This window comes from Triticum urartu, chromosome 6A (assembly GCF_056163025.1).
Source record: "Triticum urartu cultivar PI428250 chromosome 6A, HENAU_Tu73, whole genome shotgun sequence".
Lineage (NCBI taxonomy): Eukaryota > Viridiplantae > Streptophyta > Magnoliopsida > Poales > Poaceae > Triticum > Triticum urartu.
Genome location: NC_141878.1, coordinates 555,094,300 through 555,110,471, shown reverse-complemented (window position 1 = coordinate 555,110,471; position 16,172 = coordinate 555,094,300). Strand labels below are relative to the sequence as shown.

General features: G+C 50.4%; 1 protein-coding gene and 1 long non-coding RNA gene across 2 annotated transcripts; one reads left to right on the top strand and one right to left on the bottom strand.

Moving 5' to 3' along the window:
* The first annotated feature begins 4,779 nt into the window (after positions 1-4,779).
* Positions 4,780-7,321, top strand: LOC147966279 (uncharacterized). Its single transcript, XM_087528784.1, has 4 exons — positions 4,780-5,243; positions 5,470-6,354; positions 6,473-6,625; positions 6,728-7,321. The coding sequence occupies exons 1-4, from the start codon at positions 5,193-5,195 to the stop codon at positions 7,118-7,120; spliced, it is 1,482 nt and encodes a 493-aa protein (XP_087384910.1). The 5' UTR covers positions 4,780-5,192; the 3' UTR covers positions 7,121-7,321.
* A 5,220-nt stretch (positions 7,322-12,541) lies between these two features.
* Positions 12,542-14,549, bottom strand: LOC147966278 (uncharacterized). The gene is made up of 4 exons (XR_015608828.1): positions 14,224-14,549; positions 13,562-13,635; positions 13,242-13,334; positions 12,542-12,612 (listed from the first exon to the last, which is right to left on the bottom strand). It is a non-coding gene; the product is annotated as an uncharacterized LOC147966278 (long non-coding RNA).
* Positions 14,550-16,172: the final 1,623 nt, after the last annotated feature.

Here is a 16,172-nt window from a genome sequence, read left to right as displayed (position 1 = left end):
GCGCCGCCGCCGCCCAATCCAGACTGAATTTTGAACTTTCGTCCGAGAGGGGGTTCGGATGTGGATAGGAGGGACCTCGGCTTCGCCTCCAAGGAGGGTAACGGCGTCGTGGGACACCGCCGATGACGGACCGGACCAGCCGGCCAAAGTTTCCTCCGGTCCCCAACCTACACCACCAAACCTCCGACTGTTCCGGATCCGACAGCGAGACGAACCGAGACCAGCAGAGATGCAAGTACCATGGGGCTCAACCCACCAGAAAGAAGGATCAAGAAGGACAGCCGTCGTAGATCTCCACGCGCCGGATCCAACGATCCGATGAGGCCAGCGGCGTAGACCACCACCCTGCGCCGGCCGACAACATCCAAGCACCAGATCCAGATGGATCCGGCCTGAACATGGCGGCGCCCACGACCACTCGATCTGAAGACCACGCAGCCACCACCTCGCCATGGAGTCGCATCCAAGCCGCAGCCGCCGCGTCGCGCCGCCGCCAAGATGCTCGTCCGCCGCGCCGCCAGACCCCTCGCTAGCCCGACGCCTCTTCGCGATCTAGTCGTCCCGCGCCGCCCAAGACGCTCCAAGGGAGAGAGATGCCCCGCCGCCGCCCAACAGGCCAAGCTTTGCCCGGCGGTGATGCGGACGGCGGCGAGGAGAGGTGGAGGCAGAGGAAGGACGAGGGGGACGACGGCTAGGGTTCCCCCGGGTCGCCCGCGGGGGCGACACGAGGGGGACGAGGGGAGGGGACCAACATGTTAGCGGGGTTGGTGCAGTGTTGAAAACCCTCCTTTATGATACATAAATCTTTAAGTTGTCCTCTTTGTGTCCGATACATGTCATGTATGGATTGATGGTTCCGTATAGCTTTTTTTTGTCTATACTTAACTACACGCATACTATGGTCATCTCTTTGATCAAATTAAACCATAAGCATTAATGTTGCTATGCAGAATCATCACCAGGATTTCTGTTTTTCCTTCTCAGCAAAGGATTTTTTTATTGAATGTGTTTTTTTTTACGAAACCTCGTCAGAGGGCGGGGAGCTCCCGCATTTGCATATAGAAGAAGAGATTTGGTCCGGTTAATAAGGGAAACCGGACCCAAAAACCATACATGCATCGGTTAATTAAGGGAAACCGGCGAAGACCACACACACCGGACTAGCACTCAAGGGACGTCGTCCGAGCCAGATACAAGGGTGCCGAGGCCCAAGACCACCGTCAACACAGCATACCCGACCAAGACAACCACTGCAACCTCAAGAACAGGCCTGCAACTAGAAGTGAACTCGCACCTAACCTTTTGAAACATGAGATCAACCATTGGCCTCCACCAATGCACGAATTGTCTCGATCGCAGTCGGCGTAGGCGTTTCTTGTACATCCGAAGATAAGAGTTCATCTTCTCTTGCACATCCTCCTCGAAGCCTTTCTTAGATGCCATCCCCTTCGGGAGTTCCCCATAAGCCTCCGCCAACCTATATTCAGCGCGCTTGGCAGTAGGAATGTTGCAGCTCCTGTTCTTCTTCTCCAAACGTCCACTACGCCTGTCGGAACAAGTAGATGCCCCGTCAATCTGCACATGAATCGGTTCTTCGAGCAAGGACCGTGGCGATGCGCAACTGAAACCGCTTAGAAACTCATCCAACAAGGTGGTTGATGGCACACCAATATCACCAAGTGGCTTCTTGGACCCAGAAGACACCATACTGGTAGTGCCCCCTGAAGCAAACGTCACCGAAGAGGAGGCACCTCTCCAACCAAACCATCAGGTAAGGCCTCCTCAAAATGCTCCAAATCATTGCTTGATGTGACTATCTCAGCAACCTTAGATTGCTCCTCCTCACCTTGACATACCATCTCGTGTAGAGCTACATCCATAGCAGGAAGAACATCATCGGCGACAACAGAGGGCGCCGGCTCCTCATGCTCGCACCAGGGAGGAGGCACACCCAAAGGCTCCAGGGAAGAAAATCCCCCACCGTTCCCCAAATTCCCTCCCTCTCGCTCCTCAGGAGACTGATTGAAGGCCGGCAAATCAACCACTTTGCCACTGATAGCCTCCAGCCGCTCCAAGAGGCCCGAGACCTGGGCCGCCCAACCCTGCAGAGCAACGGCCATGTCGCGGAGGGGTTGAACGATCTCCTCCACACGAGCGGTAACCAGAGCCTGCAATTCGTTGCGTAGCGCCTCGGTCTGAGCTGCAAAGAGGGGCTTCAGCAGCCCCAAATCAGTAGCCAAGGTCGACTCGTTGGGGTTGCTACAAGAGGACCCTTGAACGAGCCCAGTCGAAGCGGCAACAACAGAGGCCCACGAGCACTTCTGCAACCTCGGTGAAGGAGCTGGGGGCGGGTGCTTGGGGAGGCGAGGAGCAGCCGGCGGCAACAGGGCGCTGCGGAGATGACCGTGGCTGGCAAGGAGGCGGTCCGGACAGCCACGCTCGCGATGCCCAGAACGGCCGCAGCCCAGGCAGGTGACAGGCCCATGACAGTCGGCGACGAAGTGGTCTTCCGCCAAGCAACGGAAACAGAGCCCATACGCTCTCCGCTTGAAGGCGAGGGCGCGGTCGGTCTCCTTCTTGCGGGGCGGAAGCTTCTCCAACCTCCGGCGATGCTGGCCCCCGACCTCCACCCACCCCTTCTCTATAGATGCCAGCGATGCATCAGTCACGACCAGCGGCGTGAAATTCAGGGGGAGCCAATCTGGGGGTGGCGGCAGCTTGAGCGGAGGGAGGATCCCATGGCAATCCTCGGAGGCGGAGGGAGGAGGCGGCAGCTTGAGCGGAGGGAGGTGGCGGCAGCTTGAGCGTGCAGGAGAGACCCCGTCTTCGTCCTCAGCATCGGCAGCCAGGGGCTCAGGATCAGGATCAGGAGAGGAGCTAGGACGGAGGGGAGGGCTGGGGGGGTTGGTGGCTGAGGAGGGATCAGCGGGGGGGGGGGGGGGGGGTGGTTGGCGGTGGGAGAGGAGGCCATGGTCAGCGGAGGAGGACGGGGGGCGAGCTAAGCCGCAGCCGCAGCCGTGGCGGCGGCGGCGATGGCGGTGGAGTCGCTGCTAGCGTCGCGGGAGCTAGGTTCTTGCACGGGCATCCATGCCACGCCTGACCGTGAGGAGTAATAATGCGTAGTTATTGAATGTGTTTAAGATGTTAGTTCGTGACCCATCATCGCTGATCAGGTTAAATTATTTGGTATTACGCGGTTTAGAATTCAAGGAAAATGTAGTTGTGTTAATGCCTTAATGGACAATCATGAACCTTCAGTACTACTGTTCAATAGTAAGAAGTAATACAATGGGGCGCCCGTTATAAACCTTCCTATACTTAACTGAAGGCTATGCAAATATGAATGAAGAAAAAGTTACTTAACTCTTGAGTTAGATGAATAAAGTGGGATTATATAAGCTAGTGAAACTTCAAATTCACCAACAATAGTTTGTGAGCAGACTCGCACCGTTTATTTCCTATGCGTAAGGTGGACTTGTTCAAAGAATCAACCAACACCACTACTATCAACAATAAAATTGCATTTTGTAAGCATGACAAATTGACAACATCGTTGTGGGTAGCTCTGGGCAAAAGCTTAAGTCTTCAAGGTGGGTCGATGCTCGCGACGATGGCTTTCTTGGATGTTGTTTTCCTTCTTAAAGGCGTCTTGAAAGAGCCCCCTCATCTCTGGGTTCTGGGCATGTTGGCAGTGGAATTTTGAGTTGGCTGATGCATGCATTGTTTTTTTTTTCTCTTTTTCGGATTTTTGCATTGTTAACTCTTTTTTGATCATGTCATTTTCGGCTTAGTTTCCCTCATAATATGGGTCACTGTGTATTTTTTTCCTCTCTTAATGAATTCGGTAGATGCCTTCCATGCCTAAATAAACAAGTCATCTTAAACTGGTGAGACCTTATGTCCCCAAATGCTTAATTAAAAAGTCGAGAGCATATGCGTATAAATTTTCTAACGAAAAAAAATTAGAGAACGAAAGTTTCCTGGTGGTCTTGAAGTGCAACACCATATTCGCCTTATGATTTGTCTCATAGCTGTTGACACGCATGATCGTGATGGAATTGTGATATCAGCACGGTAACTGTGTCGCATTGTGTAGTGGCATTCTTTTTGTATATGTATTTTTCTTACGTGAAGTTTCTTAAGCATTTACGAAGTGGTTTGGCTAGAAGAATACCATGGGTTAATCAGTCTTTCTCTTGTGTTGCACATCCAAATTACACGGGTTAAAAGTCGGCTATAAGGCAAAAGTATATGTACACGAGGATAAAGGTCACGCACCGGAGATGTTTTGCGGGCGCCGTCGACTATCAGTGCCAGAGGCGACGCTATGGCACGGACCGACTAGGAGGTGGCGAATGATGTCTGCCGGTGGAGAGAGATGGTGAATGACAGGTGAATTCTTTTGTTCGCGCACTACAGCCACGTACCCGTGAGCTAGGCTGAACTCGTTTAGCATATACTCCCTCATCAGTAAACTAATATAAAAGCGTTTAGAATACTAAAATAATGATCTAAATGCTCTTATATTAGTTTACAGAGGGAGTACAGTATTGCTTAGTCTTTCAGTTACCACAAGCTTGGGTCCTGACAGTGACAGGCTGCCGCGGTCGCCGCCACCGGGAACGTCTGAGAAGCTCGGGCATGATGGCACGAATCAGCCCTGAGAGAAGCTTTTTTCTTTTCTTTTTCGAAAGAGACTGCAATCGCGGGTTGGGCCTTGGCCCATCCGTGACATCATTCCTCCATCGCAGGCCACAGTACACGTAACGGTGACCCCTCAAAAAAAAAATAACGGTGATCCCTACCACGCCGCCCACCCTAGCAGGGTTTCGTCATCAGAGAGAAAAGGGGATCTGAGGTCAGCTATGCGCCGGTTGCCCCGCCGCCTGCCGTCTGCCGAGCTCCCGCCACGCGCCATCGCCCTCGCCCTCGCCTGATGCCTCGTATGAGGATTGAGTGGTCCTTCGGAAGAGAATCAAAGCAGCAGCAGCAGCTCCTTTTCGAGCTGCCATCCGCAATCGAAGGAAACTCCGAGTCTCCTTTTTCCAGTGGCAATCCGGAATCAAAGCAGTCCTTCCCGGGCTGCAATCAGAAACAGGTCCTGTTTCAGTTTTAATAAAGTCTCCGAGCTGCCAACGGTGGCTGCTATAAATCTGGCCTGGCGGCAACCGTAGTGCTCCCTTCGGCGAGCGATGGCCAAACCATCCGTGGACGGCCTCGGCAAATCCTCCCTCGCTATGGTGGTGAGTTTGTCCTCCTGTTCCTTTTTTTTTCCTTTAGGTTGAGCTCAGTATATAAAATTTATATTATCAAATTTGTGGTTTTTTTTCTGTCGAAAGTATAGAAACTATATAATCAAAATTGCGTCTTTCTGTGGGAAGTATGAAAATTGTGTCTATGTTTGTGGAGAATATTAAAATGAGACTAATATAAGAAATCAACTATGATTTGTTTCCGTATCAAATGTAGGAGGACAATCAAGTTGACAGGCTCAGTAAGTTGCCCGATGACGTTTTGCTCAACATTGTGGAGCGACTTGATATCGCTGATGCTGCACGAACAACCATCCTCTCCAGACGCTGGAAGCAGATCCCTGCTATACTCTCAAAGATTGCTATACTGGTTGCTTCTTTTCAACCCAAGCATGAAGGTAGGAAGTTAACCTCGGATGATATAGTTCGGGCCAATACCAACGTGCTGAAAGCAACCAGGAGCATACTCGAAAAGAGGGCTGGAGGTCCACACGCCATTCACCTGTTGCGCATGCAATTCTACTTGGGAGATGAGTCCATTTTCATTGGTCAGACTGTTGCCAACACCATAGCAGCACACAAGGTTGCTTCAGTTGAGTTTACAATCTTGACCAAGGTGCGCACAAATTTTACCAATAATGACCTGCTCACTCATGGGAGGCAGTTCATGTCATTCCTTGATTCGTGTCCAAACGCATTTGGTGGTCTTGCACGCCTCACGCTAGAGAATTTGAGGTTAGGAGAATCAGACTTTCCCAAAATTTTCAGTATATGCAAGCAACTCGAGTTCCTCTGCCTCTACCACTGTGATATGGGCATTGAGTCTTTGCTGGAAGTGGAACACCCACAACTCAGTGAACTGGTGATTGCCCGTAGCGTGCTTATTAAGAAGGTTGATCTGAAGTGGGTACCAAAACTCACAGTACTGAAATTTAATATATTTCGATCTCAAGATGACCCCTTCTGTCTTGGCTATGTCCCACTGCTCCAGACTGTGAGCATCATTAATACTGGTTTTTCTTGGCACAAGATGCTCAAGATAAGTGAGTTGCTGGGTAAAACCGCCATAAGCAACCTGCATTTGAACTTCAAAAGTGAAAAGGTTAGTGAAGGTTCTCAATGTTGTCAGTGATGTGCGTAAGTTTTTGTGTCTGTTGTGGGTGGAGGTTATAATCATTCTTTTTGGTTAACATAGTTCTGCGTTTCCCACTCTTGTGCAGATTTGGGTCAAGCCGGAAGGTCGAAGACAATTGTTACCAGTGTTACACAAGCTAAGGCTTGTGAATTTGATTAACATTTCTGAAGAATGCGATCTGAGTTGGATAATGTTCATACTTCAAGGTGCACCCACCCTTAAGGAACTACGCATCTTGGTGAATTCTTGTGCCGATTATTCGATTCTCATTTTTATTATCTCACTTTGAAGTTCAAACCTGCTGTGTCCAGTTAAGAATTTTTGACCTGACCAAATGCAGGTGCGGGACCATTTATGTGAAATGGTAACGGGGGAGCAGAGAAAAAAGTATGCCTTTAGCAAGGAGAAGGACAAGGGACTAGAGTGGGAACCATCTGCATCTGATTTCAAGCACCACAACCTTGCCGAGCTCAGAATCTATGGGAGGTTTGAAGCAGAAGAAAATATCGTGCGCTTTGCCAGGAATGTCATGGAAGCAGCGGTGAATCTCGAGGACATAAAACTCTATAAGAGTCCAGTGTGTGAGAACTGCAAGCACATGCTCCAGGAGTGGACGTTGAAGGAGAAGTCGTTGCTTAGCTACAAACTCAGCAAGGGGATGCTGTCTTCGCTCGTCCGGATTCAGTTCCCAAGTTTAGGGAATTTTTTTACTTGGCCAAAGCACTGCGCTTGAGCTGCAAGCTGCGGGTTTTTTTTCTTTTTTTAAGGGGCTGCAAGCTGCAGTTGACAGGAGTTGTTGTATGCATCGATTAATTGTCACTTAGTCAATCTTTTCAATTATCTGTGTTTTGAGATTGTACTGAGTCGAGGAGGATAAGGAGTAACTCTTGACATTAGTGTGAAGTATTTTGGCAAATGAAAGTTTCGGATGTGTTATTCGTGGCAAATGCTTGCTCCTTGTTTTTGTTGTGAAATCGCTAACATTACCGATGACATCTCCAATGCCGGCTCCCAAAACAGACATAGTATTTATCCACGACTTTGACGCTTCCACGGACACCGATATGGAGCTGCACTTGCCCAAAACCTCTGTCAGCAATACAAACGAAAATTACCCCAAACCTCCGTCTGCAATACAAACAAAAATTAAACTAGAGACGGACAAATATCATGCAGACCTACATAAAATCCAATATGATTTACATAAACTGGACAGTATTTCGTATGTTGAACTATAAAACTTAAAAACCCTAAAGCAGACGTACTCATGCAACATACAAAATTTGAGATAATTTACATGAACCGTTCGGTATTTCGTCTGTTCAACTAAAACTTAACAAAAACCTAAAGTAATTTGTAGCAGGCAGTGACCTCGTATGCCTGGCCGGCGGCACCTTTGTTGCCGTCCGTGCAATCATCAGACTTGGAACCGTCGTCGAGGCCTTTCTAGTGGCGGAAGGGCGCGGGGGCGCGACAGCCTTGCCTGGTCACCGCCTGGCGCTCGTCGAGGAGCCACTCGGCTTCCTCCTGGGCCTTGTGCGCGTCCGCGTCGGCCAACGCCGACCCTGACCGGGGAGCCCTGCCCTTCCCCTTGCCGGAGGTAAGGCGGTGTCGCTCAGCGACGATTCCTCCTCTATCTTGGCAAGCTCCCATCGATGTGGCGTAGGCGCCGCACAGACGTCTCTGTGGTAGTGACGGACCGGTCTCGGGCCCATGCCTCCGCTAGGCCGGGGTCCGCACGAACCGAGGCCGGCGTGACATCGGACTTCGCGAATGCCGCACCCTCCTCTGCCAATGTCGTGCTCCGCAAAAACGGGTAGCTGCCGGGACGACCAATAATATAGTGGAGGAGGCGCCCGCGCACCTTCACGATGGGCACCTCCTCCTTCACGGCCTTGTCACACAAGACGCGGCGCGACCGTAACGTTGGTTGGTTGACGCGGTTGTACCGGCTGTGCGGTGGCAACGTCGGCTCACCCTTCACGCATCGTTCTATTTGGACATCGTGGTTGCGCTGGGGAGAGATCCTGCTTGACGCGCCGGGCAAGCGGTGATGCTAGCTCCACCTTGAGACGGTGGAGGGGCGGCGCGAGACCGCGATCCTTGAGTGACCACTCAATGAGGAGCGCCAGGTGAGGCTAGTATTCCTCCTCCTTGTCAGAGGAGAGGATGATCTCCTCCTTCGTTGAGGAGCCGGGAAATGTGGAGAACGATGGCCCCAGAGAGCTATGGCGGTGGGGCCATGATCCTGATTTGGAAGAAACCAATCACTGGCATGGGAGGAACCAGGACTTGGTCATCACCGCGGAGAAGAGAGGAGCTATAACGGCGGTGAGCTAAGAGGAAGGGAGTGGCATGTGGATGGGGCTGGAGCCGTGCTTAAATAGCCGCGCCAAGCGAATGGACGGGCAGTCGACTTCAATGTGACGCACCGGCTGACGTAGCCTTCTCGGTCGTCGCCGCGTCGATATTAAAGCAACACCGACCGCTTGTCCGGTCGCGACGCCCTGGACGGCATCAATGTCGTCAAGTCACGTCCGCTCTGGAGCGGCTTGACCGACATGAATGCACGACACCCGTTTCACGCTGAGAGGATTTGGGTGAATCCAACACGTACATGGCCAATGTGTTGCAAACCTCCTCTTACTTTGCGAGAATTCGAACACACAATGGATGCCTTGTATTGCCCGGACACATCCATCCGGACGTTTGCGGGCGTTCAAGGTCGGTGTTGGAGATGCCCTTTTAGCGATATGGAGGTGGACCCTGCTGGTCATTGTGTCGTCGTGGAGGTCAAACTTTGCGCTTCGTTTCGCTCATGCCAGGAAAATTCACTAACCCGAGGAGAGAAAAAACCGACTAAGGGCGTCTCCAACGGCGACCCGCAAACTGCCTGCATCCGTTCGGGCCGTGTTGTCCGAACTGCGGAAGCTATCCAACGCGGTACTGTATCGGTCCGTGGCGTGGTCCGGACGTGTTTTCTTCCGTAAACCAAAGATAAATGTGGGGAGCTTTGCGGGAGTCCGGACACGCGAAACGTCGCTCTCTGCCCCCTGGCCCACCCAAAAGGAAGGCTAAGCCCACGCTTTTGGAGCATCCCGCATTGTTTCCGTGCCAAAATTTCCCACTATCTTCTTCCATCCCCGCCACTCTCCATTCAATTCCCGCTCTTTTCTCCCACCCTCTCCTTTCTTACGCCGCTGACGCATGGAACCACTAGAGAACCTATCAGAGATGGAGCTAGTGGAGGTGCTGGAGGATCCGACCATCACACTCGCCCGGAAGATCAGCTCGGCTACGGGGCAAAAAATCGTCGCGTCAAAGCGAGGGCCGCAAAGAAGGAGAAGCTCAAGAAGAGGTTGGCTGTCGGTGGACCTGGTGGTGACGTTGGCCGTGGCGGCCGTGGCAGACGCCGCTAGACGGGCGCGCCCACAGTACAGACGGTGCTATTGCCGAAGCCTTACAAGTCTCCGTACTACTACGCCGCCAAGCAGCTCGGAACCTCGTCGGTACGGTCCTTACATCATCGACATTAACGCGGCGCCACGCTCCTCGAAGTATTTTTTGCCGCAGCTCGTCCGGGCGCGAACAGCGGGTGGGGAGCAGATGGGTGCCCGCACGCTGTTCACTGTAATGCCTAGAGTGGGGGAGCTGGCGTATGATGCTGGGGACAGGGAGATGCTCGACATCATCCACGACGGAGGCGAGGGAGGAGAAGGGAGCTATGAGGACGGGCAGGTGGAAGACACTGATCGCACCCAGTCTGAAAACTACCAGCAGCAGCAATCCTACACCCAGATGGCCACGCAGTAGTCCTACACCCAGGCTGGCGATGGTACACAGCAACAACAGCATTGGGCCGTTGGAGAGCAACTAATGGAGAGGAAGGGGAGGAGGAGAACTGCGAGAACGATGATCGGGATGATACAAGGGGCGATCCGAGGAAGAAGGCACCGAGGAAGAAACCGGTGACCCTACCGACCCAACCCAAGAACCGTCGAAGAAGGTTAGAAGAAATTTACGGGGGAAGAAACGGGAGGAGGAGAGGGCGAAGCGAGAAGGTGCGGCGACCAAGATGACAGAGAGGTTCGAGAACATCTTGGCGAAGAAGAGGGAGGCATGCGTGAAGCGCTCCGTCATCAAGGAGGAGAAGAAGGCGGAGAGGTTCAAATTCTTGATCGAGGCGACGGAGAAGAAGCTCAAGCTCGAAGAGAGGAGGGCCATGATCGAAGAGGGGAAGGCCGCCCTCGAGGAAAAGAAGGTAAAGATCGCCGCCAATGCGGAGGACGCAAGATATTGACCTTGAATGTGGACTCTTTGGATGCCGACGCAAGAATGGTCGTGCAATCCATCCGCTACCAGATGCTGCAACGGCAAAAAAATCAGTTGGCAGCGGCAGAAAATGAGGACGCAGTAGAGGCAAATGCGAAGGAGGATACGGAGGCTGTGTACGCGGCGGCGGCGACACCTTGATCAAGGAGCACACGGTTGAGATTGGCGGTCTGGCATGGCAGAAATGCACATACTGTCGGTCCGGCATGGCAGAAATGCACATACTGTCCAGCAAACTGTGATCGGATTGTTTATCAACTCTTGGCACAGAAAATGCATGGTGTTGGTTTTGGTTTCAGCCAACCAACCAAACAAAACCAAGCCAATATATAACAAAGAGGAACATAAGAAGCCGCTTGCTACAGTCGAGGAAGTTCGTATTCTATTATACATATATCTTGCTCAACCTGATGATACAGTCAGGAGAGATCCCAATGACACAGCCCAAGGCAAGGCACCCCCTATTCCTAGTCCTGAAGATTCTGCTTCTCCACAGCGTTAGACTCCCCAGCGTTCCCCTGGACAGTCACTTGATTCTCGGCAGATTGCGCCTCCACATCTTGGGCACTGTTGGCTTGCTGCTGCGCTCCTCCACTGTTGACTCCCTAGCGTTCCCATGCGCATTCACTTGATCCTCGGCAGACGGCGCTTTGACATCTTGGGCACTGTTGACTTGCATTCTTTCCCCTGCGTGCTTGACCCGCGCTACATTATCTCAGATGCAGAAGCCTCACCCTCTCATCAAACCATGCCTGCCACACCTGCATTCTTTCCCGTGCACGCCTGACCCGCGCTCTCAAGTTTCTTTGCTCTCTTATTAACCGGTCAGCCACTGTTTCCAACTCCTGGTGCCTTGCAAACACTGGATCTTCCAAATCAAAGCGAATCAGGTATAACGCAAACTCGTGCACCTCGTCACAGTAATCATCCAGAACTTCCGCATACGCACCCATCTGTTCGGCCCACCGAGTGATCCCCTCGAGGTGAGCCTCGGAGACACGGACATGGTCAGACCTTTCAGCAGTCCGAAGCTGGGTCAACAACAGTGCGGCGTGTGCCAGCATGTCGAGACCATGTGCTTCATATCGCTGTGAGTTAGCCAAAGTACACTGAATTCTCTGCAGCCGATCAGGACCATAATCTGCCAGGAAATAAGTTTGTAATAAAAGAGCTGTCAAAAAGGTAATAACAGCACATCACAGATGCAGGTAGAAACAGAAAGGTGCTACCAACAGCATAAAATTATTGTATTGCAAAGGAGCAACAATGTCGGTGAGTCTCCTGGATAGTATGTTTTTCTGGAGGACATTCTGAGCTAATATCTTAAGAATGATGCAATTTTGACCACATTAGATGACATCTAAGGTTTTTGTTTAAAGAGATCCCGAGTAGAGACAAAGCTCTAGGACCTACTCCCTCCGTTCCTAAATATTTGTCTTTCTAGAGATTTCAAATGGTCACCACATACGGATGTATATAGACATATTTTAAAGTGTAGATTCACTCATTTTGCTCCGTATGTAGTCACCATTTGAAACCTCTAGAAAGACAAATATTTAGGAACGGAGGGAGTATAACTTTGGTACACTGGACTGTCTGATTAGTTTAACTTGGTTTTCTTTGCTAGAAGAGATCAGCATTAATGTGGACTTTTGTTCTTTCTAACTATGCTCAGTCACTCCTTTTCTTCCAGACAACAAAGTGTAACGTATAGTTGATAATTTAGAACTTGGAAAATGTCGACCCAAGACAATGACTTCAGAACCAGATCCATCCTCAAACTAAAGAGTTTATACATACCATGGTCATCATACATTGGCACATGATTCTCTGCATACTGAGCCAGCTACTGGGGATTCTCAGCGAATAACTGTCCCGTCAGAACATCTTCATCTGCATTAGTATCAATCAGAAATTCAGTTTAATCCAAAGAGAATTGGAGACAGCAAGTACAGAGAAACATAATGCTTTAGGTCTAGTCACTCTTTTTTCTTTTAGACGACAAAGACATTTACTCGAGTAACATAATTCAAAACTTGGAAAATGTCTGACCTAAGATAATGCAGGTACAAACAGTACAAAATTATTGTGTTGCAAAGAAGCAACAATGTCGGATTATCATGAGGTAATATCCCTATACATAGAGCATTATATTCCTATACATAGAGCATTATATTCTGGAAGACATTCTGAGGTAATATCTTAAGAATGATACAATTTTGACCACATCGGATGACATCTAAGGTTTTTGTTTAAAGAGATCCCGAGTAGAGACAAAGCTCTAGGACCTATAACTTTGGTAGACTGGACTGTTTAGTTTAACTCGGTTTTCTTTGCTAGAAGAGATCAGCATTAATGTGGAAAAATGCTTGACTTTTGTTCTTTTTAACTATGCTCAGTCACTCCTTTTCTTCCAGACAACAAAGAGTAATGTAGTTGATAACTTAGAACTTGGAAAATGTCGACCCAAGACAATGACTTCAGAACCAGATCCATCCTAAAACTAAAGAGTTTATACATACCATGGTCATCATACATTGGCACGTGATTCTTTGCATAGTTAGCCAGCTCCAGGGGATTCTGGGCAAATAACTGCCCCATCAGATTATCTTCATCTGCATCATTATCAGTCATAAACTCAGTTTAATCCAAAGAGAACTGGAGACTACCAGTACAGAAAAACATAATGCTCGCTCTAGGTATAGTCACTCGTTTTCTTTTAGACAACACAGCAATTTACTCAAGTAAGATGATTCAGAATTTGGAAAATGTTTGACCTAAGACAGTGATTTCAGATTCAGGAACAAATCCATACTCAAACTATACAAGGGTTTGCACGTACCAAGTTCGTCAAAGGCTGGCACATGATCTTCTGCATTCTGTGACAGCCTGACAGGTGCTTGAAATCATCATCACCTGCATCGTTATCAAACAGAAATCAAAGACATGTAGAAAATATTTTGATGCACCATGGGAAACAACAGAATATAAGTTCTCAGCGAAGCAACAAAATTCGATTGCAGGCAAGAAGCTCGAGTTACGATAGGAGCAAGATTCGGAGAGGATGCAAAATGAAAGGAGGCTTATTCCCCTCTGCCTCGGATGGGTATCGAACTCATGATCCATCTGCCGGCGGTGACCTTCCATAGCGGCGGAGACCTCACTGGAGTGGGTTCCGACAACCAAAAGGGCGCGGCGCTGTGTGCGAACAGACGAGCGCGAAGCCGCGCATCTAGCGGTGCACGCGGTGTGGCCGGGGACCGACGGATTCGACGCCGGCGGCGAGGTCCGTGGCGTAGGAGCTCGCTAAGGACGAAACAGAAGGCGGCGGAAGGTTCTACTAAGACGTGCGGTGCGCGCGGCGCAAAGGGGGCGAGCAGAGGGTCACCGGAGCGACGCCGGCGACCATGCCGCGCGGCGGCGGCTTCGTGAGATCGTCGAACGAACTCGATGTCAGAGAACGCTATCGAGAGGGGGAAAGAGTTGGGAGGAAGAGGAGCTCACCAGGAACGCGGACGGAGGAGGAGGACTTTGACGACGACGCGGCGGCGGCCGAAGAGGAAGGAGTGGTGGCTGTAGTCGTTCGGGAGCGGCCTCCTGGACGTAGGCGAGGAAGACGTGGACGGCGGAGCTCCTGGACACGCTCACGCCATGGCTGCGCTCCTACGCGCTCTCGGTTCCTCCGTGGATTGCGTGGGGAGGAGGAGGAAGAAGGGGAGGGAGGAAGAAAACCCTGGTGGCGGCGGGCGATAGGAACCCTAGCGCGGACGGGTGCGTGTGGACGGCGGCTTTGGGCGCGCCCTGGCCATGCGCCACTGTACCGCTCGGTGAAAAGTTCTCTCTCATTTTGGGGGCACGGTGAAAATTTCTTACCGAGGTGGAAGACGAGGGCTTGCCGTTTCACGGTGGGCTGGGCTGGCGCGGTGAAAGAGAGAGGGAGGGTAAAGTGGGCTGGGCCGCTCTGGTTCCTCTCTCTCTCTCTCTCTCTCTCTCTCTCTCTCTGTGTATTTCTTTTCTTTTCTATTAAAAAATAGAGAAAATGCAAAAGAGAGAGAGAGAGAGAGATTGAGAGAGGGCTTAGTGATGAGTTTATGCATGAGACCAATTCTTATGAACTTTTTACAAAATGTGCGATCCAGGAAAAATTGTTCTGGGCATGATTGGAAAGTTAGATTCAAACTCATTTGAATTAGGTCTAGGTTTTTTTAAGTGTCCAAAAAAAATCAATTTTTTGTTGGAGATTATTTTCGTGATGTAAGAATTTGTGAAAAAGTCTGTAGTGTGATCATTGGATCTAAATTGAAAAGGAATTTGGATAGGGCTTGAATCGAATTTGAGTGACCAAAATAAATAAATGCAAAGAAGCTTCAATTGAGTTCTGAAAAATGCCCGGTTTTATGTCATTTATTTAATGGCATGATGAAAAAAATATGAAAATGCAAAGTTCAACGTCTCATAGTAACTACTCCCTCCGTCCCAAAATAAGTGTCTCAACTTTGAACTAACTTTAGTATAAAGTTGTACTAGAGTTGAGACACTTATTTTGGGACGAGGAAGTACTAGTTAGATGCACATGCGTTGCTACGGGAGTAATAAAAAGAAATGTGGTGGCATTTGATCGAAAGGTGTCATGTGCAGTTTTGCACCATGTCATTATTGTTGGGAATCGTTGCATGGAAAACAAAAAATATTCTACGCACATGCAATGATCTATCCATGGAGATGCATAGCAACAAGGGGGAGCCCTCGTAGACCGTCAGCGGAATCGTTTCATAGCGCGGTTGATGTAGTCGAACTTCTTCGCGCTTCAACCGATCAAGTACCGAACGCACGGCACCTCCGCGTTCTGCACACGTTCAGTTCGGTGTCGTCCTCGCCATCTTGATCCAACAAGCGTAGCGAGGTAGTGATGAGTTCCGGCATCACAACGACATGATGACGGTGGTGGTGAAGTGATCCCACAGGGCTTCTCCTAAGCGCTGCGATGATCTAGAACGGAGGAGGAAGCTAGAGGCGGAGGGGTGCCGACACACGGCATGGAATAATCCTATGCCTTTGTGTGGCACCCCTCCCACATATATATAGGAGTGGGTGGGGAGGAGGCAGCCCTAGGGCGCCCCCAAAGGGCTGGCCGAATCCAACTAGGTGCGCCCCCTCCCCTTTCCAAATCTTTGCATGGGGGGAGGAAAGGGGGGAGGCGCCCCCTCTCTTTCCTTCTCCTTGTGAGAAGAAAAGGAAGGAGTCCTCTCCCTTCCTTCTCCATGCGCTGCGTCCTAGAGGGGGGCGCACCAGGCCCCTATGGGCTGGTTTGCTCCCCTCCTATGGCCCATTAAGCCCAAGAACATCCCCCGGCACTCCCGAAACCCTTCCGGTGACCCGATACATTCTGGTGCATTCTGAAATCATTCAGGAGTCCAAATACTATCGTCCCATATATCAATTTATATCTCTGG

Excerpts from the sequence above, each read along its gene's own strand:
- LOC147966279 (XM_087528784.1), top strand. The coding sequence starts at position 5,193 with ATGGCCAAACCATCCGTGGACGGCCTCGGCAAATCCTCCCTCGCTATG. Across the intron at positions 6,355-6,472 it reads TGAACTTCAAAAGTGAAAAG|ATTTGGGTCAAGCCGGAAGG; the intron begins GTTAGTGAAGGT and ends ACTCTTGTGCAG. Across the intron at positions 6,626-6,727 it reads TTAAGGAACTACGCATCTTG|GTGCGGGACCATTTATGTGA; the intron begins GTGAATTCTTGT and ends GACCAAATGCAG.